This window comes from Cherax quadricarinatus, chromosome 24, assembly GCF_038502225.1.
Source record: "Cherax quadricarinatus isolate ZL_2023a chromosome 24, ASM3850222v1, whole genome shotgun sequence".
In the NCBI taxonomy this organism is placed as follows: Eukaryota; Metazoa; Arthropoda; class Malacostraca; order Decapoda; family Parastacidae; genus Cherax; species Cherax quadricarinatus.
This window is the reverse complement of record NC_091315.1, coordinates 19,345,101-19,372,684: the sequence shown is the minus strand read 5'-3', so window position 1 is coordinate 19,372,684 and position 27,584 is coordinate 19,345,101. Positions and strand designations below refer to the sequence as shown.

Below are 27,584 nucleotides of genomic sequence, written 5' to 3'. Positions count from 1 at the left end.
GTATGACACCATGTTTTATGTGTGAGAGTGTAAAACACCACTGTGTATGACACCATGTTTTATGTGTGAGGAGTGTAAAACACCACTGTGTATGACACCATGTTTTATGTGTGAGGAGTGTAAAATACCACTGTGTATGACACCATGTTTTATGTGTGAGGAGTGTAAAACACCACTGTGTATGACACCATGTTTTATGTGTGAGTGTAAAACACCACTGTGTATGACACCATGTTTTATGTGTGAGGAGTGTAAAACACCACTGTGTATGACACCATGTTTTATGTGTGAGGAGTGTAAAACACCACTGTGTATGACACCATGTTTTATGTGTGAGGAGTGTAAAATACCACTGTGTATGACACCATGTTTTATGTGTGAAGAGTGTAAAACACCACTGTGTATGACACCATGTTTTATGTGTGAGTGTAAAACACCACTGTGTATGACACCATGTTTTATGTGTGAGGAGTGTAAAACACCACTGTGTATGACACCATGTTTTATGTGTGAGGAGTGTAAAACACCACTGTGTATGACACCATGTTTTATGTGTGAGGAGTGTAAAACACCATTGTGTATGACACCATGTTTTATGTGTGAGGAGTGTAAAACACCACTGTGTATGACACCATGTTTTATGTGCGAGAGTGTAAAACACCACTGTGTACGACACCATGTTTTATGTGTGAGGAGTGTAAAACACCACTGCGTATGACACCATGTTTTATGTGTGAGGAGCGTAAAACACCACTGTGTATGACACCATGTTTTATGTGTGAGGAGTGTAAAACACCACTGTGTATGACACCATGTTTTATGTGTGAGGAGTGTAAAACACCATTGTGTATGACACCATGTTTTATGTGTGAGGAGTGTAAAACACCACTGTGTATGACACCATGTTTTATGTGCGAGAGTGTAAAACACCACTGTGTATGACACCATGTTTTATGTGTGAGGAGTGTAAAACACCACTGTGTATGACACCATGTTTTATGTGTGAGGAGCGTAAAACACCACTGTGTATGACACCATGTTTTATGTGTGAGGAGTGTAAAACACCACTGTGTATGACACCATGTTTTATGTGTGAGAGTGTAAAACACCACTGTGTATGACACCATGTTTTATGTGCGAGAGTGTAAAACACCACTGTGTATGACACCATGTTTTATGTGTGAGGAGTGTAAAACACCACTGTGTATGACACCATGTTTTATGTGTAAGAGTGTAAAACACCACTGTGTATGACACCATGTTTTATGTGTGAGGAGTGTAAAACACCACTGTGTATGACACCATGTTTTATGTGTAAGAGTGTAAAACACCACTGTGTATGACACCATGTTTCACAGAGTTCCACAAGCTACAGAACTTCTAGGAGTATGTTCAGTGACTGTATATTGGTATATATATTATAGAACAATAGTAATAAACAATTTTTTGTATTGTTTGTTTTTTGTAAACAAGTTTTGTAAACAATATATTGATAATTATGTTTGTGTGCTTATTGTGTTGTATACAACGAGTGTATATATGTACATTGCACCTTACTTTGGTCTCACAGGCCACATAAGTTATGTAAAAAAATAAAATAGTGAAAAAAACAACAAACCTTCAAATACAAGTAAACCAAAGTTTACCGGGTGAGCGGCAGTCGCCGCTGTTGCCATACGCGGCTCATTTTCTGCAAACTTCATGCCTCTATATCTCGGTAAGTACTGATGGGAAAAATTTTTTTTTGGGACTAAAACAATCAGAAAAATAATCTTAACATTTTCATAAGAAAAAATAATTTTTTTTTTTTTCGAATATTTTGCGACACCAGGAGCAACTTCAGGATTGGGCCCTTCGACAGTCAAAGGGTTAATGCCTATTTCTATTGCTAACTTAATATATGTTAGTGTAAACTTGTTGTCTGGCATTTATTGCATATTTTATATGCTCTGATAATAATACTTGTGGAGCCGGGTGGAGGGACAACATTACGTTTTCTCTGCTCAGCCATCAGAGAAAACGTGTATGAATCTGCGTTTGGCCAAGCCACTCCCTCACTCCACTTTTATTTACAATTTTCGGCATGAATTATTCATTACTTCTACCTTCGTTTATGATGGCATCTAAAGGTAGTTGTTAGAAATTATTATATTCAGTGAACAAGGCATGTCGATGTTAATAATATGGCTCTGGGCCAGAGTGTAGGTAGCCGGTAGGTGTAGCCCAGGCGGGCTACACCTACCGGCTACCTACACTGACTTCCTACAAATAAATACTACTCATCTCTCTTCTTATATTAACAATACACATATTTTAAGGTAAATAATAGAGTCTACTGTATGTGTATTTTACCTCTCTGGGATGTTTTAAATATCGTATATTAAGTATGAGACGGGGAGCCAGGGCTACCTACACCTGGGCTACCTGCACCTGACTTCCTACAAGTACTACTCACCTCTCTTCCTACATTAAGATTACAAATACTTTAAGATAAGTAATGAATTTACTGTGAATGTATTTTACTTTGTGTGTTTTTAATGCCTGGTTCTATTACTAACTTAATATAATTTAGTGTATACTTGTTGTCTGGCATTTATATGCATTTATAAATGGAAAAAAATGGCGTTCTGCCTTCCGGCGATGTCTGCTTTCCAGAGACAGCCTGGAACCTAACCCACTGTATAAGTGGGGCCCTACTGTATTGGCAGAAAGGTAAGATAGTACAAGTATGGGTAGTGGGCGGGTTGAAGAGGGATGGGACAGCTTTAAAAATGCAGTACTAGAATGTGGGGCAGAAGTCTGTGGCTATAGAAGGGTGGGTGCAGGAAGAAAGAGGAGTGACTGGTGGAATGATCAGGTAAAGGGTGCAATAAAAGAGAAAAAGGTAGCTTACGAGAGCTTTTTACAAAGCAGAAATGATATAAGAAGGGTACAGTGGAGAGTAAATGAAAGGTGAAGAGAGTGGTGAGAGAGTGTAAAGGGAGAGCAAATGATCGAGTGGGAGAGGTACTGTTAAGAAATTTTGCTAAGAACAAGAAAAAATTTTGGAGTTAGATTTGTCAGTTAAAAGTAGAGTAGGGAAGTAGGTAGATGGGGAGCTGGAGGTATTGGGTAGATGGCGGGAATATTCTGAGGAAATTTTAAATGTCGATGAAGGGAGGCAGTAATTTCATGCACTGGCCAGGGAGGTATAACATCTTTTAGGAGTGAAGAAGAGCAAGATGAAAGCGTGGGGGAGGCGCGTGAGGCATTACGTAGAATGCAAGGGGGTAAAGGAGCAGGAACTGACAGGATCATGACAGAAATCTTAAAAGCAGGGGGGACTATGGTGTTGGAGAGGGTGGTATTTTTGTTTAATAAATGTATGAAAGAGGGAAAGGTACATAGGGATTGGCAGAGAGCATGTATAGTTCCTGTATATAAAGGGAGGTGGGGGGACAATATAGATTGTAAAAATTATAGGGGACTAAGTTTACTGAGTATACCAGGTAAAGTGTATGGTAGGGTTATTATTGAAAGAATTAGAGGTAAGACAGAGAGCAGGGTTGCAGATGAGCAAGGAGGCTTTAGAGTGGGTAGGGGATGTGTAGATCAAGTGTTTACATTGAAGCATATATGTGAACAGTATTTAGATAAAGGTAGGGAAGTTTGCACTGCATTTATGGATTTAGAAAAGGCATATGATAGAGTGGATAGGGGAACAATGTGGCAGATGTTGCAAGTATATGGAATAGGTAATAATTTACTAAATGCTGTAGCGAGTTTTTATGAGAATAGTGAAGCTCAGGTTAGGGTGTATAGGAGAAAGAGAGATTACTTTCAAGTAAAAGTAGGTCTTAGACAGAGATGTGTAATGTCACCATGGTTGTTTAATATATTTATAGATGGGGCTGTAAAAGAAGTAAATGCTTGGTGTGTTGGGGAGAGGGGTGGGATTAAATTTTGGGGAATCAAATACAAAATAGGAGTTGACTTAGTTACTTTATACCGATGATACTGTGCTTATGGGAGATTCTAAAGAAAAGTGGCAAAGGTTAGTGGATGAGTTTGGGAGGGTGTGTATTGGTAGAAAGTTTAGAGTGAACATAGATAAGAGGGTAATGAGGGTACCAAAAGATTTAGATAAAGAACAACTGGATATCACATTGGTGGGAGGGAGTATGGAAGAAGTGAATGTTTTCAGATGGGTTTATGAAAGACATGGCTAACCATAGAACTGATGAAGGAAAAAAGGTGAGTGGTGTGTTCGGGTATCTGTGGAGACAAAAAAAACATTAGCCATGGAGGCAAAGAAGGAAATGTATGAGAGTACAGCAGTACCAACACTCTTATATGGGTGTGAAGCATAGGTTCTAAATGCTGCAGTGAAGAGGCAGCTGGAGGCAGTGGAAATGTCCCAAGGGCAATGTGTGGTGTACATATTATGCAGAGAATTTGTAGCGTGGAAATTAGGAGGAGGAGTGGAATTACTAAAATTATTAGTCAGAAGACTGAAGAGGGGTAGAATGACTTGGAGAGGATACAAATCTGCAGGGGAAGGAAGGCAGGGTAGGGGTTGGCCCTGAAAAGATGGGAGGGAGGGGGTAAAGGAGGCTCTGTTGGTGAGGGGCTTGGACTTCCAGCAAGCATGTGTGAGCATGTTAGACAGGAGTGAATGGAGGCGAATGGTTTCTGGCACCTGACGAGTTGTTGGAGTGTGAGCAGGGTAATATTTTGTGAAGGGATTCAGGGAAACCAGTTCGCCAGACTTAGAGTCCTCAAGGTGGGAAGTACAATGTCTGCACTTTAAAGGAGGGGTTTAGGATATTGACAGTTTGTTGGGACTTCTGAACTGTCGTATCTGGTGCTTCTGCAAAGACAGTGATTATGTACGAGTGATGGTGAAAGTGTTGAATGATGAAGTTTTTTCTTTCTTTTTGGGTCACCCTGCCCCAGTGGGAAATGGCTGACATGTTACAAAAAAAAAAAAATTATAATTTTCTATAACTTCAACAGAGTAAATAATTTTTTAAGAACGAATTAGCAAATACTGAATACTGCATACAAAATGGTATGCCAATATTCTGCTAAGGGTGACAATAATTTAGGCATTCGTTGCACTTCCAAATAGTATTACCATTACAGTGGAACCTCAGTTTTTGTGTATAATTCATTCCCGAAAATCTGACGAAAACCGAATTCGATGAAAACTGAAGCAATATTTTCCATAAGAAATAATGTAAATCCAATTAATCCATTCCAGACCCCCAAAAGTATTAACAAAAAATATATTTTACAGAAAATAACTATAGTTTTACATACAGAAAATAATGAGAAATAAATATAAAGAACTAATGAAATATATAAATGAACATTTAACATAACTTATACCTTCATTGAAGAATCCTGTTGGTGTATGGAAGATGGCGAGGAGGGGAGAGGGAGGAGAGGCTAGTGTTTGGAAGGGATATCCCCGTCTATAGGGACTTCAGGTATCAAGTTGTTATCCAGGGTTATATCCCTTCTTTGTCTTTTACTGGCACTAGGACCAGCTTGAGAGTCACTGGACCCCTGTTGTACAAAAAACGTGTCCAGAGAGCTCTGTTTCTGGTGTCTCTAAGATTTGCCTATAATGGGACAAAGTATTGTCATTGAACATGTTGCAAACATGGCTTGCAACAGCTTTGTTAAGGAGATATTTCTCCACAAAGCTTTGGAACTCACTCCACTCTGCACACATGTCCTTAATCACTGAAGAAGGCACATTCTCACCTCTCTCTTCCTCCTCCTCTGAAGCAATTTCCTCAGCTGCGATCTGTTGCTGTTCCAGTCGAAGGTGTTGCAGCTCTTCAGTGGTTAACTCTTCCCTGTGGTCATCCACCAACTCTATCACATCCTGGCCACTTACATCCAACCCTATGCAGGCTAATTTAGCAGTCACACTTAATAAACAAGCAAAAAAAATGAATTACTACAAAATGTTTCAAATGAACGTGCAGGGTAATGTTCACTTGACGAAAAACAAAGCCAGACTCAGAACGCGTGCGTGGGATGCTTTGTGTGGGCAGGCAGGGGGACATGTTTGGTATGGAAGACGAAAACTGAGGTGATGAACGAAAACTGGGACAATATTTTGACGAAAAAATGTCGAAAACCAAACTTGACAAAAACCAGGGCAAATGAAAACCAAGGTTCCACTGTATTATTATTATTATTTTTACAGTAAAACCACTCATTAAGGATTTCATCAATTTCAGACAAAGAAAATTGGCCAGACAATTACTCTATTAGACAAAATGGACAAAAGTCTAATTTTCAATTATGTCTGTTAGCATATTTTTATTAATGATGATATACAAACATTTTTCATCTTGGTTATTTTTTTACCAGATGCATTCATACTCAGCATATGTATGTTGTATGCATAAAGAACTAACATTTACTTAGTAAAGATTGATGAAGAACTATAGATTTATTTAACTGTGTGTGAAGGTGTGTGTGTATGTGTGTGCATAGGTGAGTGTGGTGTGGTGTGGTGTGTGTACTCACCTAATTGTACTCACCTAATTGTGGTTGCAGGGGTCGAGACTCAGCTCCTGGCCCCGCCTCTTCACTGATCGCTACTGGATCCTCTCTCTCTCTCTGCTTCCTGAGCTTTGTCATACCTCTTCTTAAAACTATGTATGGTTCCTGCCTCCACTACTTCACTTGCTAGGCTATTCCACTTGCTGACAACTCTATGACTGAAGAAATACTTCCTAACGTCCCTGTGACTCGTCTGAGTCTTCAGCTTCCAGTTGTGATCCCTCTCTGGAACATCCTATCTCTGTCCACCTTGTCTATTCCCCGCAGTATCTTGTATGTCGTTATCATGTCTCCCCTGACCCTTCTGTCCTCCAGTGTCGTCAATCCGATTTCCCTTAACCTTTCCTTGTACAACATTCCCTTGAGCTCTGGGACTAGCCTTGTTGCAAACCTTTGTACTTTCTCTAACTTCTTGACATGCTTGACCAGGTGTGGGTTCCAGACTGGTGCTGCATACTCCAGTATGGGCCTAACGTACACAGTGTACAGTGTCTTGAACGATTCCTTATTAAGGTATCGGAACGCTATTCTCAGGTTTGCCAGGTGCCCATATGCTGCAGCCGTTATTTGGTTGATGTGTGCCTCCGGTGATGTGCTCGATGTTATGGTCACCCCAAGGTCTTTCTCCCTGAGTGAGGTCTGTAGTCTTTGTCCACCTAGCCTATACTTTGTCTGCGGTCTTCTTTGCCCCTCCCCAATCTTCATGACTTTGCATTTGGCTGGATTGAATTCGAGAAGCCAGTTGCTGGACCACATGTCCAGCCTGTCCAGGTCTCTTTGCAGTCCTGCCTCATCCTCCTCCGATTTAATTCTTCTCATCAACTTCACGTCATCTGCGAACAGGGACACTTCAGAGTCTATTCCTTCCATCATGTCGTTCACATATATCAAAAATAGCACTGGTCCTAGATCTGACCCCTGTGGGACCCCGCTCGTCACAGGCACCCACTGTGATACCTCTTCACGTACCATGACTCGTTGCTGCCTCCCTGTCAGGTATTCCCTGATCCATTGCATGCGCCTGATCCTCCAGCTTCTGCACTAATCTCTCGTGGGGAACTGTGTCAAAGGCCTTCCTGCAGTCTAGGAAAACGCAATCTACCCACCCCTCTCTCTCATGTCTTACTTCTGTTACCTTGTCATAAAACTCCAGGAGGTTTGTGATACAAGATTTGCCTTCCATGAACCCATGCTGGTTTTCATTTATAATCTTGTTCCTTTCCAGGTGTTCGACCACTCTCCTCCTGATAATCTTCTCCATGACTGGCCATTTACTGGCTTTCCTGCCAGTTCTCTGTCCCACTGGACCTCCCGCAGGAAGTTCTTCAACCCTATGTAGTCCCCTCTTTTATAGTCAGGCTTTTCCCATTCAACTCCTGTTATTCTCTCCACTTGGAACTCTACTATGTATTCAAAGCACAGAACCACATGGTCGCTAGCTCCTAGGGGACTCTCATACTTGATGTCCTCAATGTCTGAGCTGCCAAGGGTGAACACAAGGTCCAATCTTGCTGGTTCATCCTCCCCTCTCACTCTGGTAGTGTCCTTAACATGTTGGTGCATGAGGTTTTCCAGCACCACGTCCAACATCCTGGCTCTCCATGTTTTGGGACCCCCATGTGGCTCCAGGTTTTCCCAGTCAATCTCCCTGTGGTTGAAATCCCCCATAACCAGCAACTTTGCTCTGCTGGAGTGAGCTCTTCTTGCCACCTCAGCAAGTGTGTCCACCATTGCTCTGTTGCTCTCTTCATATTCCTCTCTTGGCCTCCTGCAGTTCTGTGGTGGATTATACATCACTGCAATGACCACTTTGTGTTCCCCAGACTGAAGTGTACCTACTATGTAGTCTCTTTCTCCCATCTCATCTATGCCTTCCATTTTCTCGAATTTCCATCTGTTTTTTACGAGCAGAGCAACCCCACCTCCCCCCCTGCCCCTTCTATCTTTCCTCATGATCTGGTATCCTGGTGGGAAGATTGCATCTGTTATTGTCTCCGTGAGTTTTGTTTCTGTAACTGCTATGATGTCTGGGGACTTCTCATTGATTCTTTCTTGCCATTCCTCATGTTTATTCGTTAATCCATCTGCATTTGTGTACCAAACCTTCAACTTTTGTTCTAATACTGTAACTGTGGTGCGGGGGGTGGGAACAGAGGGATCAGTGAGTGTGTGTGTAGGTGTGTGTGTGTGTGTAGGTGTGTGTAGGTGTGTGTAGGTGTGTGTAGGTGTGTGTAGGTGTGTGTGTGTAGGTGTGTGTGTGTAGGTGTGTGTGTGTAGGTGTGTGTGTGTAGGTGTGTGTGTGTAGGTGTGTGTGTGTAGGTGTGTGTGTGTAGGTGTGTGTGTGTAGGTGTGTGTGTGTAGGTGTGTGTGTGTAGGTGTGTGTGTGTAGGTGTGTGTGTGTAGGTGTGTGTGTGTGTGTGTGTGTAGGTGTGTGTGTAGGTGTATACTCACCTAGCTGTACTCACCTAGTTGTGCTCACCTAGTTGTGGTTGCAGTGGTCAAGTCACAGCTCCTGGCCCTGCCTCTTCACTGCCCGCCACTGTGTCACTCCCTGCACCATGAGTTTTATCATACCTCTTCTTAAAGCTATGAATGGATCCTGCCTCCACTACATCACATCCCAAACTATTCCAATTCCTGATTACTCTGTCACTTTAGAAATACTTCCTAACATCTCTGTGATTCATCTGAGTCTTCAGCTTCCAACTGTGTCCCCTTGTTGCTGTGTCCCATCTCTGGAACATTCTCTGTCCACCTTGTCAATTCCTCTCAGTATTTTATGTCATTATCATGTCCCCCTATCTCTCCTGCGTGTGTGTGTGTGTGTGTGTGTACTCACCTATTTGTGGTTGCAGGGGTCAGTCACAGCTCCTGGCCCTGCCTCTTCACTGATTGCTACTAGGTCCTCTCTCTCCCTGCTCCATGAGCTTATCAAACCTCCTCTTGAACTATGTATGGTTCCTACCTCCACTACGTCACTTTCTAGGCTACTCCACTGCCTGACAACTCTATGACTGAAGAAATACTTCCTAACATCCCTTTGATTCATCTGAGTCTTCAACTTCCAATTGTGACCTCCTGTTTCTGTGTCCCATCTTTGGAACATCCTATCTTTGTCCACCTTGTCTATTCCGCGCAGTATTTTATATGTCGTTATCATGTCTCCCCTGACCCTCCTGTCCTCCAGTGTCGTCAGGCCAATTTCCCTTAACCTTTCTTCGTAGGACAATCCCCTTAGCTCTGGGACTAGTCTTGTTGCAAACCATTGCACTTTCTCTAATTTCTTGACGTGCTTGACCAGGTGTGGATTCCAAACTGGAGCTGCATACTCCAGTATGGGCATGACATAAATGGTGTACATTGTCTTGAACAATTCCTTATTGAGGTATCGGAATGCTATCCTTAGGTTTGCCAGAAACCCGTATGCTGCAGCAGTTATCTGATTGATGTGCTATACTCACCCCAAGATCTTTTTCCCTGAGTGAGGTTTGCAGTCTTTGGCCACCTAGACTATACTGTGTCTGCGGTCTTCTTTGCCCTTCCCCAATCTTCATGACTTTGCATTTGACAGGGTTAAATTCAAGGAGCCAGTTGCTGGGCCAGGCTTGTAGCTTGTCCAGGTCTCTTTGTAGTCCTGCCTGATCCTCGACCGATTTGATTCTCCTCATTAATTTCACATCATTTGCAAACAAGGGCACTTCTGAGTCTATCCCTTCCATTATGTCATTCACATATACCAAAAACAGCACAGGTCCTAGGACTGACCCCAGTGGAACCCCGCTTGCCACAGGCGCCCACTCTGACACCTCGTCATGTACCATGACTCGTTGTTGCCTCCCTGTCAGGTATTCTCTGATCCACTGCAGTGCCTTTCCTGTATGGGCCTGACGTATGTGTGTGTGCATGAGAGAGAGAGAGAGAGAGAGAGAGAGAGAGAGAGAGAGAGAGAGAGAGAGAGAGAGAGAGAGAGAGAGAGAGAGAGAGATAGAGAGAGATAGAGATAGAGAGAGATAGAGAGATAGAGAGATAGAGAGAGATAGAGAGAGATAGAGAGAGATAGAGAGAGAGATAGAGAGAGAGATAGAGAGAGAGATAGAGAGAGAGAGAGAGAGAGAGAGAGAGAGAGAGAGAGAGAGAGAGAGAGAGAGAGAGAGAGAGAGAGAGAGAGAGAGAGAGATAGAGAGATAGATAGAGAGATAGAGAGATAGATAGATAGATAGATAGATTCCTGTTTAAGACAATATCATTCATCTGTCTCTACACATCCATGCTCACACAAACATACGTACAATGGACCCCCGGTTTTCATCCTTAATCCATTCCAGAAGGTCGGTCGAAATTCAAAATGGATGAAAACCGAAGAAACATTTCCCATAAGAAATAATGTAAATCCAATTAATCTGTTCTAGACACCAAGAAATATTAACAAATGATAAATTAATTTAGTAACAGAACTAGGCATTTAAAAAAGCAATAAAAAGTAAAAATCATATAGTACACTCATTACTTACCTTAAAATATTTGTAGTCTTAATGTAGGGCAAGAGGTGAGTAGTATTTATTGGCAGGAAGTCAGTGTAGTTAGCCAGCTACCCACACTGTGGCCTAAAGCCATATTATTACCATCTACTTAACATGTTCACTGAGTTTAATCATTTCTAACAACTACCTTTAGACGCCATCATAAACAAAGGGAGAAGTAATGAATAATTCATGCCGAGAATTGTAAACAAAAGCTTATATATAAAGGGCAGTTACTGGGCAACACAGATTCATACACATTTACTCTAATGCTGGACCAGAGAAAACTTAATGTTTTCCCTCCACTGACTACCACCCTTCCACAGCACAAACATTGCATGTTTATATGCTATGTAACGTGTTTCTAATATAATTTTGAAGAAAATATCAGGAATGGATTAATGAAGATCTCTATATTAATGTAAAATATGATGTTTAATGTGCCCAAGAGTGATTATTATTATGCATTAGTATTATTACTGTGGGATTAAGACTACAGACACACTCTTAGTGAACGAGTAACAAGGCATGTTTATATGCTATGTAACATGTTTCTTATATAATTTTGAAGAAAATATCATAGACAGATTAATGAAAAAGTATATATTAACATAAAACAAGACATTTAATGTGCCCAATAGTGAGTCATGAATGTATGAGCGGCCCAGGTGGATGCGTCTGGTACGGATGATTTCCGAGTGGATGTATGAAACCCGGGGCAAAATTCTGCAAAAAAAAAGTGGTCGAAATCCGAATTGTTCAATTTCCTCACTGGATAAAATCCGGGGGTCCACTGTACACTCTTTCATACCCACCTCTAGAACCAACTCACTCACCCTCACACATACACTCACCCACTGACATTCACACCCTCTTTCATAACCACCCACCCTTTACCCTTTCATATCCACTACCCACACACCCACTCATGCTTTCTGAAAGCCACCCTCTTATGACCACCCACCCTCACAAGTGAGCAAACAGGTGTTGCAACCCCTGAATGGGTTGCAATGATTAATATGTATATATATATAATTATTACCTTTTCATATAATTTTATATTGCTCATATTTGCGATAATAGCTAAATCGTAAATGCATTGCTTTATATTATTATTTGACTTAGTTATGTTGTTAGGTAGGATGTAACGTATTATGTGCTCAGTTCAAGTCTTGATTGTCTAACTACTGTAATTATCACTCTTTGCTCGTTTCCCTGCCGGCTTCTGTTGCTGGGCAGTACTGTCCATGGAGCTGTCACGTGATCGAGAGGGGGGGGGGTGTCCTCACCTCGCCTGAAGTATTCAGTCTGGTCTAGACTTGCTGGGTGGTTGGATGTATTCCAGACAAAGTTCCTAAATCTCCCTTATAGGCCCTTGTTGGAAGACCATCTCTAGCTTTCTTGTAGTTTCTGTGATACTCTGTTCACAGAACATTGTATAGACTTAGTGATTTTCGACGTTGTACTGAGGTTGTGTGTCGCATAGACACTCTAAACAACTCAGGTTCTGAGCTGTAGCTTCTGACCTAACTTGTACTGGTATCTGTGTATTATCACAGTCGGGGATTTTCTTATGCTGAACTTAGATTCAGTAGTATGGGAGTTTTGTGACTTTTGTGGAGGATCTGCTGATGGTCCCTACTTAGTGTCGTTATATTATCTCCTTGTTCCTGATTCTGTGTCGCAGTTGCTTGTTATATTGCTATTGGGCTTAGCATTCTTTTTGTTGTTCAAGCAGACTATTCTGATTGTCAGTTGGTCAAGAAGTTAGTTTATTTGAGGACTTTGTCAGTCACTTGTTTAAGTCTAGTTGAGTCTTGAGACATAGCGAACTACTTAGAGCACTTACACGCATACACAAACTTACTTGTACATATTTGTAATATCTTATTAAATGTTAATGTACCAGACGGTACTTAAGAATTATAAATGTGATATGTGCTTTCAGCACAATACTACATGTATTGTATACGAGAGAAGTGATTATTATTTTGTTGATATTGATTTAATTTAATTTAATAATATACCTCTAGACTTAATAAATTTTAATTTCTCTAGTTAGTAGCCTACCAGTTGTAATCCTGAAGCACTATTGAATCATACTGAATTCTAATGGATAATTGGACAAGGATACTGACTAATTGTTACGAAAACCCAGTAACAGGCTGGATGCTAGAAGGGCAGTCCTTTCTAGTATTCACTGGAGATCTCTAAGCTTTTAGAATAGCATTTTTTGTAACAAATGGGGGCCTGTCTGGGAGGCTCTTGATCCAAGGTGTTGGAGAAATTGCCTAGTTTGACATACTAGTAACTCTATGATCAAACACTTTGAGTACTTTCCTAATCTGAAGACTTTGAGTTTAGTCTTGTACAACATACCAGGTGGATGTATGTACCTGACTGAGTCTCTTGATCCAAGGAGATGGAAATACTGTTTATAAGCTCTAGCTCTAAGATATCCAACACTAAAATTCCTATTAGGATTATAGTTTCCCATAATCACTCTCTCGTAGTACATTTATTTTCGTGATGTATGCCAAAGTGAAACAGTTAATTGATACTCTTACTTTGTCTGAGTTAAGTACATTAAAACTTCAGATGTGTTGGCGAGTAGCCAAATGTCTCGGTGTGACGTATAACAAGAACTTCACCGCAGAAACTGTCAGAGTGTTAATTAAAGATGTATTGTTTCCTGCTCATACAGAGATGTCTGATTATGATTCAGATTCAGAAAGCCTAGTGTCACAATTAGGAAGTATGACTATTTGATGAAGAAGAAAGAGCAACTAAGGCAGAAGTGAGCCTAGTGTAGCTCAGTTCTCGCTCACGCCTTCCCTCCTAACTGTTAGTATGACGCAGCCTCATACTAGTACAGTGTATGCTACACCTGTATCTACTTATCCTAGACCAGATATAGACTCTCTAGGGACGGCTGGACGAAGTTTCCGACCTAAGGACAGTCCAGAAAGACATGTTAATTTCCCTACTCCTCCATTACCCACTGGTCCTATCTCTCAGGAACAGTTTGAGAGGTTTGAACGCCTCATTATGTTGCAGACTGCACAAATAGAGGCACAGAGGAAATTGAACGAAGAAGATTTCCAGAAAGAAAATGTTCGTCTGGGAAGACAACAGACTGATAGATCACAGGACACATTTAATGTGCAGAAAGCTGCATCAATGGTTCCTAAGTTTTTTGAGAGTGACTTAGACACCTATTTTGATGTGTTTGAGAACCAGGCACGTGCTATGAACTGGCCACGTAAGCACTGGGCTACCTTGTTGCACACAGCTTTGACAGGAAGAGCTCAAACTTGTACTGCTACTTTACCATTTGCCAAGTACATTAGTTATGACGCTGTCAAACTATTCTAGAGACATATAACTTGTTAACTGTAAGTTATCAACGTGCATTTCGTACGTTAACAACGACGATAAGATCAAACTTGTGTAGAGTTTGCTCGTGAGAAAAAAGTTGCATTTGAGAGGTGGTGCAGGTCTGCCAAATGTAACAACTATGACAGCCTAGTTCAGTTGTTACTTCACGAAGAGTTTAACAACTGTATGTCGGCTGACATACAAGAATATCTGATCGATCATACTACCTCGGATATTCTGGAAACTGCAGCATTAGCAGACAATTACAAGATTTCTCACAAACTTGTACGTACTAAAACACAATGAAACAAGGTAACTAAAAATTGTCCTAGAAGTTGGCAACCTAAATCAGCTGCTCGTTGCTGGCCTGATGTACCTGCTACTGTAACTTCTTGTACCTTTACCAGGAAAACTCACAATCCTGAATCTGTCTCTGTGGCTAGACAGAAATCTGATATCGAGAAGAAGAAAGTTAAATGTACCTATTGTAACAGAAAAGGACATGCTAGAGAGTATTGCTATTAGTTAGAAAGAGATACGAGAAGCAGGCGTGCGGCTGGCGCCCCCACACAAGTCGTATCTTCTTTCGAGCAACAAAGGCACCAAAATCCTAGTAATATCTCTGATCCTACTGTTTTAGATAATATTACTCAGGACAGATGACTAGAAAGTGTATCTGACGAAAAGATTCGTTCAGCGATGAGTCCTTACTTTTCGAGAGGTAAAGTAGGATTTGACGAATCACATCTGACTGAAATAATTATTTTCAGAGACACTGGCAGTTATCTCACGTTATTAAGAGAAGATGTACTGCCCATAACTGATGATACCTATTGCAAGATAGATGTATTGTTAGAAGCTTATGGAGGGGCTGTTATAAAAGTACCTTTGCACAAAGTTTATATTCAAACAAGCTATTATACTGGTTATATTTCAGTAGGTATATCCAGTGGTGTATTTCCCATCAGGTCAGTAGACTTGTTGATAGGGAACGATATCCTTCATGCTGGTATATGTAAGGAACCACTTGTGATTGATAATAACACTGATGATAATTATGCCATTGAAGCTTGTAAAGAGAAACCTATTTTATTTCCTCTCAGCGCAATTACTAGAGCTATGCCAAAGATTCAACAACCATCCTTGTCTCCTGTTGAGTTAGTGGATGACAATGATTTGGGCTTGAATATGTTGTTTAGTGACGCTCTGCGCCCAGGATCATTAACATTAACTCCCCCCTGTCAGCGACTTAGTCAGGACGCAACTGACGATAAATTTCTAACTCATGATGATTTAATCAAGGATCAGTTTGTTGAGCAATCACTGGAAAGACTGAGAGATATAGCTGTTACTGAGAGTGAAGCAAAGGATCTCGATAATTGTTACTATTATAGTAACGGTGTACTGATCGAGAAAAATACATGTAAGTTGTCAGCTGATAGTGTTTCCACCACAGTCAAGCATCTCGTAGTGTTACCAGTTACATTTCGTGAACAAGCCATTGATTTTGCTCACAATAGTCCCATTGAAGGACATTTGGGTGTCAAGAAGACACTTGGTAAACTGGCAAAACATTTTACTTGGCCTAAAATGAAGGAAACAGTAGCTGATCATGTGCGACGTTGCCACGTGTGTCAAGTGACAGTCAAGCCAGCGCACACACCTCCATCTGCACCTCTCATTCCTATCACCGTGGATGGTGAACCATTCTCACGTCTTATTATTGATTGTGTTGGTCCTTTGCCTAGAACCAAACTAGGAAACCAATACTTATTTACTATTATGGACGCTGCAACTTGCTATCCCGAAGCTATTCCTATGAGAAAAATTAATGCTCGTGCTATTGTGAGTGTGCTGATGAAATTTTTCTCCCAGGTTGGATTGCCACAAGAGATACAATCAGATCAGGGATCTAATTTCACTTCTAAGATCTTTCGTGAAGCATTATCCCACCTAGGAATAAAGTCTGTACTTTCAACCAGTTATCATCCACAGTCACAAGGTGCTCTAGAGAGATTTCATCAGACACTGAAGTCCATGATGAGAGCTTATTGTGAACATTTTTCTAGAGACTGGGATGAGGGTATACCTTTTCTTCTGTTCGCTATGAGAGAAAGTGAGCAAGAAAGTCTCGGGTTTAGTCCTTTTGAATTAATATTCGGACACCAAGTGCGTGGTCCTCTCGCAGTGTTAAAAGACGTGTGGACAGGAAAATCAAATCCATCATTGAGTACTTCACCTTCATTAATGCAGCAACATTTGACAGCCACTAGAGAGCTAGCTTCAAAAAACCTAGTTTCAGCCCAAGCTAGAATGAAGCAACATTATGACAAGCGTGCTGTCTCTCGTTCTTTTAAAGCAGGAGATAAGGTGATGGCTCGGAAATTAGTACCAGGTCATGCTCTACAAGCCAGGTATGATGGTCCCCTGGAAGTAGTGAAAAAGCTTAGCGACGTAAATTATTTGGTACGTACGCCTGGGAAAAAGAAATCTAATCATGTGTACCATGTTAACCAGCTTAAGACATACTACGCTAGTCCTCTACCTACTACTTCTATTCTTCCAGGACACAGGAAGAAAATGTCAGTCTACCTGACATCTCTAGAGGTATAGAAGTGCGTTTAGAAAATTCAGTGACTCTACAGTCACTAGAGGATTTTCTTAGTAACCTTGGGATTGATAAAGCTGGTGATATTAAAAACATGATTTTGCATTTCCCTAAATTGTTCAGTGATGTTCCTAAATGTTGTACTCTAGGTGTACATGACGTTGATGTACAGGGAGCATCACGCATTAAGCAATCACCATATAGGGTGAGTCCAACAAAGTATAAAGCATTGAGAGAAGAGGTTGATTTTCTGTTATCTCACGGACTTATTGAGCGCAGTAGAAGTCCATGGGCATCTCCCTGTATTTTAGTGCCTAAACCTGATGGTAGTTTCAGGATGTGCACTGATTACAGGAAAGTGAACTCTGTCACCTTGCCTGATGGTTATCCTCTACCTCGCATTGACGACCTTATTGACCGTGTGTCAGGAGCCCAGTTTGTCAGCCATTTAGATCTCTTATGAGGCTATTATCAAGTCCCGCTTACTGAACGTGCTCAAGAAATATCTGCTTTTACTGTTCAAGATGGATTGTTTAACTACCTCGTCACCCCTTTTGGCCTATGTAACGCGGCTTCTTCATTCTAACATATAATGAACGAGTTGACCCACAACTTAGAAGGAGTAGAAGCCTACCTTGACGACTTAGTGGTGTACAGTGACGAGTGGGAACAGTACTTGACGCGTCTCAGAGCATTGTTTGAGAGACTGGCGCACTACAACTTCACTGTTAACTTAGCTAAAAGTAGTTTTGGTCAAGCCAAGGTTACCTATCTAGGCTTTTGCATCAGCCAAGGTGAGGTTGTTCCTATTGAGGCTAAGGTTCGTGCAATTTCTGAATTTCCAGTGCCACAGGATAGGAAGGGAGTACAGAGATTCCTGGGTATGGCAGGATATTATCGCAGGTTCTGTCCAAACTTTTCTCAGATTGCAGCTCCTCTCACTGAGCTTACTAGTAGCAAAGTTCAGTTCACCTGGACTAGAGATTGTTCAGACTCATTCAAAAGATTGAAACGTTTGCTCTCCTCTGCTCCTGTGTTGAAAAGTCCTAATTTTAATCTTCCCTTCTTTTTACATATAGATGCGAGTGGTTATGCAGTGGGCGCTGTGCTGCTCCAACAGTCAACATCCACTGACATTCTCCATCCTATATGTTACTATTCATCTAAGCTTAAACGACACCAGAAAAATTATGCCACTATTGAGAAAGAGGCTCTAGCTCTTGTGGTGTCCTTGGAAAATTTTGACGTGTATTTGGGCACTTCCCCATTTAAAATTAACGTTTTTTTCAGACCACAATCCACTCATATTAACACTATGAAAAGTAAAAACGTTAGGATCATGAGGTGGGCCCTCAGAATCCAACCTTATTCTATTAGTATAAAACACATAAGTGGTCATTGTAATGTAATTGCTGACGCTCTGTCATGTCCTTAATAATTATCAGTTACATTAAATTAATGTAATTTTATGCCCAAATTCCTTTTGTTACTTGCTATGTCAAATTCAGTAGAGTAACTTAATCCCTCCAGCCCATATTAACTATATATACTCATGTCTAATTATTATATTTATATATTCACAGTATTGATATGTGTGTAAGGAGACAGAAGCTGAGTGTTGAGTGGGTAGTGTGGTGTGGGCGATGTTACTGCGTGTGGCGCAACACTGTCCTGCCGCAGACCCCCCCCCCTCACTACACACCTTAAGCTGTTTCATACTCAGATGTCCATACTGTCTCGCATTCCACAACCAGTGGAATGCGTGGAATGCTGTCTCCTGTCTATAACACAAGACTATTATGCTGTCTACACTACTATGTTCGAGCCTCAACGTGTCAGGCTTGTCTGCGCTATCCTGTCTCTACACTGATGTACATAACCACGAGTATGCGGAGATATGATACTGTGTACTGCCCTAGTACTAGGGGCATATCTTATTGTATATACGCTGTGAAATTAAAGAAGTGCTTGGCACAAGATTGACTCTTATATTTTTTTTATATTAAACTGTTAGTAATGTAACGTGAGTAATCAGTAATGTGAAAGACATTAATGCAACTCCCAGTGCGACCGTTTGTCGTGTTGGGGGGGTGTTGCAACCCCTGAATTGGTTGCAATGATTAATATGTATATATATATATATAATTATTACCTTTTCATATAATTTTATATTGCTCATATTTGCGATAATAGCTAAATCGTAAATGTATTGCTTTATATTATTATTTGACTTAGTTATGTTGTTAGGTAGGATGTAACATATGTGCTCAGTTCAAGTCTTGATTGTCTAACTACTGTAATTATCGCTCTTTGCTCGTTTCCCTGCCGGCTTCTGTTGCTGGGCAGTACTGTCCATGGAGCTATCATGTGATCGAGGGGGGGGTGTCCTCACCTCCCCTGAAGTATTCAGTCTGGTCTAGACTCGCTGGGTGGTTGGATGTATTCCAGACAAAGTTCCTAAATCTCCCTTATAGGCCCTTGTTGGAAGACCGTCTCTAGCTTTCTTGTAGTTTCTGTGATACTCTGTTCACAGAACATTGTATAGACTTAGTGATTTTCGACGTTGTACTGAGGTTGTGTGTCGCATAGACACTCTAAACAACTCAGGTCCTGAGCTGTAGCTTCTGACCTAACTTGTACTGGTATCTGTGTATTATCACAGTTGGGGATTTTCTTATGTTGAACTTAGATTCAGTAGTATGGGAGTTTTGTGACTTTTGTGGAGGATCTGCTGATAGTCCCTACTTAGTGTCGTTATATTATCTCCTTGTTCCTGATTCTGTGTCGCAGTTGCTTGTTATATTGCTACTGGGCTTAGCATTCTTTTTGTTGTTCAAGCAGACTGTTCTGATTGCCAGTTGGTCAAGAAGTTAGTTTATTTGAGGACTTTGTCAGTCACTTGTTTAAGTCTAGTCGAGTCTTGAGACATAGCGAACTACTTAGAGCACTTACATGCATACACAAACTTACTTGTACATATTTGTAATATCTTATTAAATGTTAATGTACCAGATGGTACTTAAGAATTATAAATGTGATATGTGCTTTCAGCACAATACTATTGTATACGAGAGAAGTGATTATTATTATTTTGTTGATATTGATTTAATTTAATTTGATAATATACCTCTAGACTTAATAAATTTTAATTTCTCTAGTTAGTAGCCTACCAGAAGACAACTGGACTATCACGAAAAATTAACTTCATAAGCCTGAAGTTTCAGACAATCAATAATTTCATACAGCCCGTCCCCCCCATTAATCCATTAATGAGAGGGCTTACTGTATTATTCTTATTCTTCTTCTTCTTCTTCTTATTATTATTATTATAGCTATGCACCATGAGAGCTGCAGATTCTACAAATACAGTGGACCCCCGCATAATGATCACCTCCGAATGCGACCAATTATGTAAGTGTATTTATGTAAGTGCGTTTGTACGTGTATGTTTGGGGGTCTGAAATGGACTAATCTACTTCACAATATTCCTTATGGGAACAAATTCGGTCAGTACTGGCACCTGAACATACTTCTGGAGTGAAAAAATATCGTTAACCGGGGGTCCACTGTACAGTGGTACCCCAAGTTTTCGGCCATAATTCGTTCAAGAAGGCTGTCTGAGTGCCGTTACCGAACAAATTTGTTCCCTTAAGGAGTAGTGTAAACTGGATTAGTCCGTTTCAGATCCCCAAAAATACAATTACAAAAGCACTTACAATAATACACTTAAGTAATTGTTCGAGTTGGGAGCTGTACAAAACTTGGGGTACCACTGCAGTTCTATTACTGTATTGGAAAGATTAATAACAGTAACACAGTTTCATTGTCTGAAATACTACACTCAAGTAGCAAAAATAATAATAATAATAATAATAATAATAATAATAATAATAATCACAGTAGTAATTATGACAAAATGACATGGCTAAGCACATACACACATTCTTCTACCAAGTGATCTAGACCTATGCTCTTTTGGAATACTATTAGGATAAGTTCTCCACCACACACTAGTACTAGCAGTACTGTAACTGACAAATACCTCCAGAGGGTGTAGACTTATTAGCTAAATGCTATGGTTTAATATGAATATTGATCCATAAGAAAATACCTAAAACACAGTAAATTTCAGAGTATCCAAACACAGCAGGACATGTTAAGAAAACCAAAATACGCATATAAAATAGATAAAAATATATAAATATTGTGTATATTTTTTGAAGGCACCCTAAAGAAAGACTTGCACACCCATTTTGGCAATTTGCTTCTTTCTAGATAAATATACGTGTGTGTGGTATACAGGATAATGTAAGCTACCCTAACCAAAATTTATTTTAATTTTCTACACATACAAAACGTTCAGAAATTCACCTCATTTAATGTTTAACTAAGAGTGCAATATGAGGACATTCTGCATCCTATCCTCACACCATTTGTGAAAAAGTGTTGATGTTAATGCTTGCACATGTTAATGGGCACATCCTGCTGACAAATGTGATGACTCAATTTTTTTACCAGTTTCAGGCACATTAAACAAGAGATAACATCCACCAGTAACGATCAAACCCAGACCATTCCCATAAGGATACTAGATGACTGCTCTAAATAGGACAGTTGTTGTCAATGGCCCTTTCAAACCCAAAAGAAGAACAGGATAATCATATCTAAATCCAGAAAACAGATGCATTTAGAAAATAGGTGTTTGGATACCATGTTTTTTACTATATCTGATAATCTGAGTGTCTATGGTGGCTACTTAATGAGATACAAACAATAATGGAGTTCTGCTTACCTCGGCAGAGAAGCCCTCGACTAGAATGGCAACCAACAAGTTGAAGAGTACGTAGTTGCCAAAGGTCATGAGAGCCACAAAATAGAGTGATGCCCAATGGCTTGTCTTCTCCATTCCATTGAAAAGAACCACATTCCAGTCTTCCTGAGTTAGAATCTGTGGTGGTGGTTATGGGAAGGGTGATGGTTGAGGGAGTAGTTATGGTTATGGGAGTGGTTATGGTTATGGGAGTGGTTATGGTTGTGGGAGTGGTGATGGTTGTGGGAGTAGTAATAGTTGTGGGAGTGGTGATAGTTGTATGAGTGGAGATGGTTGTGGAAATGGTGGTTATAAGAAAGAGGGAGTGATGGTTTTGGGAGTGGTGGTGTAGGAGCGGTGGTAGTAGCAGTGATGGCATTTGTAGGATGTTAATGGTTTCAGATGTGGGAGTGGTGGTGTTAGTAATGGTAGTGGTGGAGGAGGGAGAGACATGAGGGTGTCAGCAGTTGTATTAGAAGCAGCAAAACAAACAATATGTAAAATGGTGTTAGAGGAGTAGGTGTTGACGGAGGTGGAAGTGTTGTTAGGTCGGTGTTAATGACACCAAGATAAAAGAATTATTGGAAGCAATGATAATAGGAATAATGATTACAAGGGTGATGGGGAAAGTGTTAGGGATGAGGATATGTTACAGTTGGAAAGGTGCATGAAGAAAAATGGTAACAATTAGAATATATGGATAACTTTTAATGAATAATGATTTTAGTCTTAGCCTAATTTTTATGACACAAGAGTTTAATGCAAAAGAATATAAATAGGCTGGCCATTGTGTGATATTTCATAAGCAATTAGGAAAATTATCTTAATAAAAAATATACTGTACATTACACTAATGATATTATTGGAATGCTACAATCTAGCTTACAGCAATGCCTATCTTAAATAAACTAGAGTATATGCTTAATTTAAAGTTATTCAAGGAGGCAAAACTATGATAAAGACAAAGCTATGAGTCATAGCCGTATACTGAAGGAAGAGATTACTGCAGCAACCAACAAAGCCAAACAACTTCAGTAAAAGTGTGTGAGTATATATGTATATGTCTGCCACAGATACAACAGACCAACAATCCTGCCAATGTCTTGCATATCTTGAAACTTATCCTTTTTTTTTTTTTATCTATTCTAATACCATAACTAAGCTGCAATTACCAATATTGTTGAACAGATATTTCTCACTTGTAATAACTACTGAAATCCTGAAGGATTAACTAAGAGACACATACAGCAATACAGGTATTGTTATAAATAGGACACCAATACAGAACACAGTGGAAAAGTTTGGCCATCAAACAAGTGTCATCGGTGGCATCATACTACACTCACCTGAAACACTGTCACTGTGGCCCACAGGAAGTTGTTAAAGTGCATTCTTGTGCAATGACACCCAGACTCAGGGTCGAGGATCTCCCGGCACGTACAATCGCCACTGCCATCCGCTCTAATGCAAAACTTTCCACCAAACAGAAACATGCCTAGCACACTGAAAAGTAACAACGGACATGGACAATGCTAGACAAAAGGTCAACTGATCAGGAAGGTGGGATGACCCAGAGTGACCCAGCCTGACCTGTGCAGAAATACAGGTGACCAGGAATAATCAAACAGGTAATGCAGGTGATGAGACACACAGATATGGGTGACAAGTGATCTCACAAATGCAGCTCAAGCAATCACACAAAACATACAAAGGTGACTAAAGTTGACCAAAAATGAACAATAAAACTTATTACAATGACCACACTCAAAAGTGAGTCAACCACACAAACCAATTAAAGTGACTCGTATAAAGATACAGTGAAAGGGAACTATGTCTCTCCAACAAGGAAAGAATGATGACCTAAGAGACTGCACACAGGGGTGACCTTCATAACACACATAATGGAAACCAAGTTGAACTACAGAGAGAAAGACAAGACCAAGGATACACAAATATACATATGTACAGGGAAATACATGTAGACAGTGCCTGACAATTTAAACAAAATATTACAGCATTTGTAGCTTATTGTTTAATGATCTAATAAATTTATAGTTTCTAATATATTTTTTTCTTTTAATTTTATTACCCTTATATAAAATTCAATTTTCTTCAAGCGATAAGAGAAGTTGGCACCAAGTCATTAATAATTTTTGAAATTATTGCTATAAATATGCTGTAGCTCCAATTGTAATTCAACATGAAAATATAGTATTTTAAATAGAATTTTAATTTCTAAATCATTATGCTATCTAGTACAGTAGACCCCCGGTTTATGTAATCAACTCTCTGACTGTTTTGGCCGTATATGTACATCTTACGAGCCAGTGTTTCAGACGTATATATACTCAATAATTCTAGCGGCTTCAAATCAAGCAGAAGAAAGCTGGTAGGCCCATATGAGAGAGAATGCGTCTGTGTGGTCAGTGTGCACTGTATAAACAAAATCCTGCAGCACGCAGTGCATAATGAGAGAAAAAACTCTGACTGTGTTCTTGGATTAAAACGCCAACTTTGAGGTGTATTTTCCTATAGTATTTATGATTGTATTCTCGTTTTCTTGTCCTCATTTGATAGAATGGAAAACATATTACAGAAATAGAGATGATTTTGATTAGTTTCACAATGAAAACAACCTTGAAATTGAGCTCAAAGTAGTGAAAATGTTTGATTTTTACCAATGTTCAAGAGTAAGCAAATCACACAGCATGTCCAATACACGTCAACTGGAGAGTCTAATATTCTTTCACTAGTGCAATGATATTATTTATACCATTATTACAATAATGCAGCAGTCTGCATAACAGTAAATCTTCTAGTTTTTGTGTGAATAAAAAATCAAAATAGAAAGCAAGAGCAATATAAGAGGGGCCTGGAGACATGACTAATGAACAGAGGATATGTTATTTTAGTGCCAAGAATGTCTGCATTGTTTATTATGGACCCTATTTTGAAATTGGCCTCTTTTTTCATTTGCGTGAAATTGGCCAACTTGCCAATTTCTGACCAGTTTATTGTGTAGTTGAAATCGGTAAATGGGCGGTTTCTTGTACTCAATTGATAGAAAAAATAGAGTTCTAAAGAAATAGCTATGAGTTTGGTCGACTGGAACAACAGAATTGGCCAAAAATAGGGCTCAAAGTTGGCCAAATTGCCGAAGCATATATATTGCAGAGTTCACTAACTTCACGGGAGCATAATTCCATAAATTTTTGATCAAATTTCGTACTTTTGGTTTCATTACCATCGGGAAAAGATTCTCTATCATTTCATAAGAAAAAATATTTTTTTTTTTTTTTTCCAAAAATTTTTCGACACCAGGAGACACTTTAGGATTTAGGGTTTCAACAGTCAAAGGGTTAATCCATTCCAGAAGGTTGGCCAAAATCTGAAATGGCCAAAAACCTAAGTAACATTTCCCATACGAAATAATGTAAATCCAATTAACATGCTTCAGACACCCAAAAATATTAACAAAAATATATTTTATAGAGAATAACTATAGATTTATATACAGAAAACAATGAGAAATAAATATAAATGACTAATTTTAATGATAAATGAATATTACATACCTTTATTGAAGACTCTATTTGGTGAGTAGTATTTATTTGTAGTCCCAGGGGACTACATCCCAGTGTATACCTACTGGCTACATACACTGCAGCCTACAGCCATATTACCATAGACATACCATGTTCACTGAGTTTAATTGTTTCTAACATCTACCTTTAGATGCCATCATAAACAAAGGGAGAAGTAATGAATAATTCATGCCAAGAATTGTAAACAAAAGCTTATGTATAAAGGGCAGTTACTGGGCCAATGCAGATTCATACAGTTTTCTCTAACACTGGACCAGAGAAAACGTAATGTTTACCCTCCACCGCATATAAACATTGCATGTTTATATGCTATGTAATGTGTTTCTTAGATAATTTTGAAGAAAATATCATAGATGGATTAATGAAAATGTCTATATTAACGTAACACAAGACATTCAATGTGCCCAAGAGTGATTATTACATACTATAGTGGAACCTTGACTTACGAGTGTCCCAACGTATGAGTTTTTTGAGATACGAGCCATCACTCGGTCAATTTTTTGCTCTGAGTTACAAGCCAACATCTGAGTTATGAGCCAGCTGCCCACGCTTCCCCCTCAACCCAAAACCTCCTCACCTCACTTGTTTATCAATGATTTCATGCTTTAATTCCATGGAAATCATCCTCTTTTTCTTCTCAGCACTGTCCTTTACACTTACTTTCTTAGAACCCATGCTTAGAAAAACAAAATTTGGCAAAATGACTAAAAAATTTAAGCAGAACATGAGAGAAATACTCCCACACCATGGTAAACAGTGCACTGAGATGGTGGCATTCTGAAGCTCTCATTATTATTATTATTATTATTATTACATATGTATTATTATTATTATTATTACTAATTTAATATTATAATAATAATATTAATAAAAATAACAAGAGCTTCAGTTCCCTAAATTATAATAATAATAATAATAATAATTATAATACATAATAATAATAATACATACATAATACGTAATAATAATTCAGAATGCTGTCACTAGTTGGAGCAGCCTATGGCAAAACATTCGGTAAGGAGTCCACATGTTTACATCGGCATGGGAGCATTTCTCTCGTGCTTGCTTGCATTTTTTACAGCCATTTGGCCAAATTTCTTTTTTCTAACCACAAGTCCTAAGAAAATAAGTGCAAAGGACAGTGCTAAGAAGAAAAAGAGGATGATTTCCATGGAATTAAAGCAAATTGTATCAGTTAAGTTCAGCAATCAAACAACAAATTGTATCATCACTCATCATATTATGGTCTATTTTATTCATTCTAGAGTATATATCATGTTTCTCTGTTAATTATATTGTTTATTATGACATATTAGATGAATTGTGATAGATAAAAAAGCCATAGATTACTTCGTATCCCACAACGTACTCAACCCTTCTCAGTTTGGGTTCAGACCGAAAAAAAGTACTAATGATGCTATTATACATATGCTTGAACTAATATACTCTGCACTTGAGAAAAATGAATTTCCCCTGGGACTGTTCATAGACCTACGAAAAGCTTTCGACACAGCTGACCATGACCTTCTGCACCAAAAACTTGAACATTACGGGGTCAGAGGACACTCTTTCAATTACCTAAAATATTATCTCCACAAAAGAACCCAGTATGTATACACAAATGGAACCTTTTCCACTACACAACCTGTTCTTGTTGAAGTCCCACAGGGGAGTGCTCCTGGCTCACTTCTCTTTCTCATTTACATCAATGACCTACCAAATGCATCTAATCTCCTTAAACCTATTTTATTTGCAGATGACACAACTTATGTCTTTTCTCACCCTAACTCAACCATACTAACAGACACAGTAAATGCTGAACTGCTAAAAATATCAACTTGGATGATTACCAACAAACTTACTCTCAATATAGACAAAACCTATTTCGTGCTTTTTCGGAAACAGAGCATCAAATGTACAGCTAAACATATTGATAAATGGTTCACCTATCTCGAGACAGGCAGAGAGCAAATTTCTAGGTCTCCACCTTGACAGCAGTCTCAAATTTCAGACATACAGCAAATTTCTAAGGAAGTCTCCCAAACAGTAGGCATCCTTTCAAAGATACAGTACTATGTATTCCAATCAGCTCTTCTAGC

The 27,584-nt window shown here is 39.4% G+C and overlaps 1 protein-coding gene across 2 annotated transcripts in view; it reads right to left on the bottom strand.

Annotated features, from left to right (window-relative positions):
- Window positions 1-27,584, bottom strand: part of Ca-alpha1T (Ca[2+]-channel protein alpha[[1]] subunit T) — a 658,731-nt gene that overhangs the window by 272,743 nt on the left and 358,404 nt on the right. For both annotated transcript variants that reach the window (XM_070088225.1, XM_070088226.1), the window contains one exon: window positions 21,863-22,018. In XM_070088225.1, coding sequence (XP_069944326.1) covers window positions 21,863-22,018 — 156 coding nt within the window. The remainder of the gene's footprint in view (window positions 1-21,862; window positions 22,019-27,584) is intronic.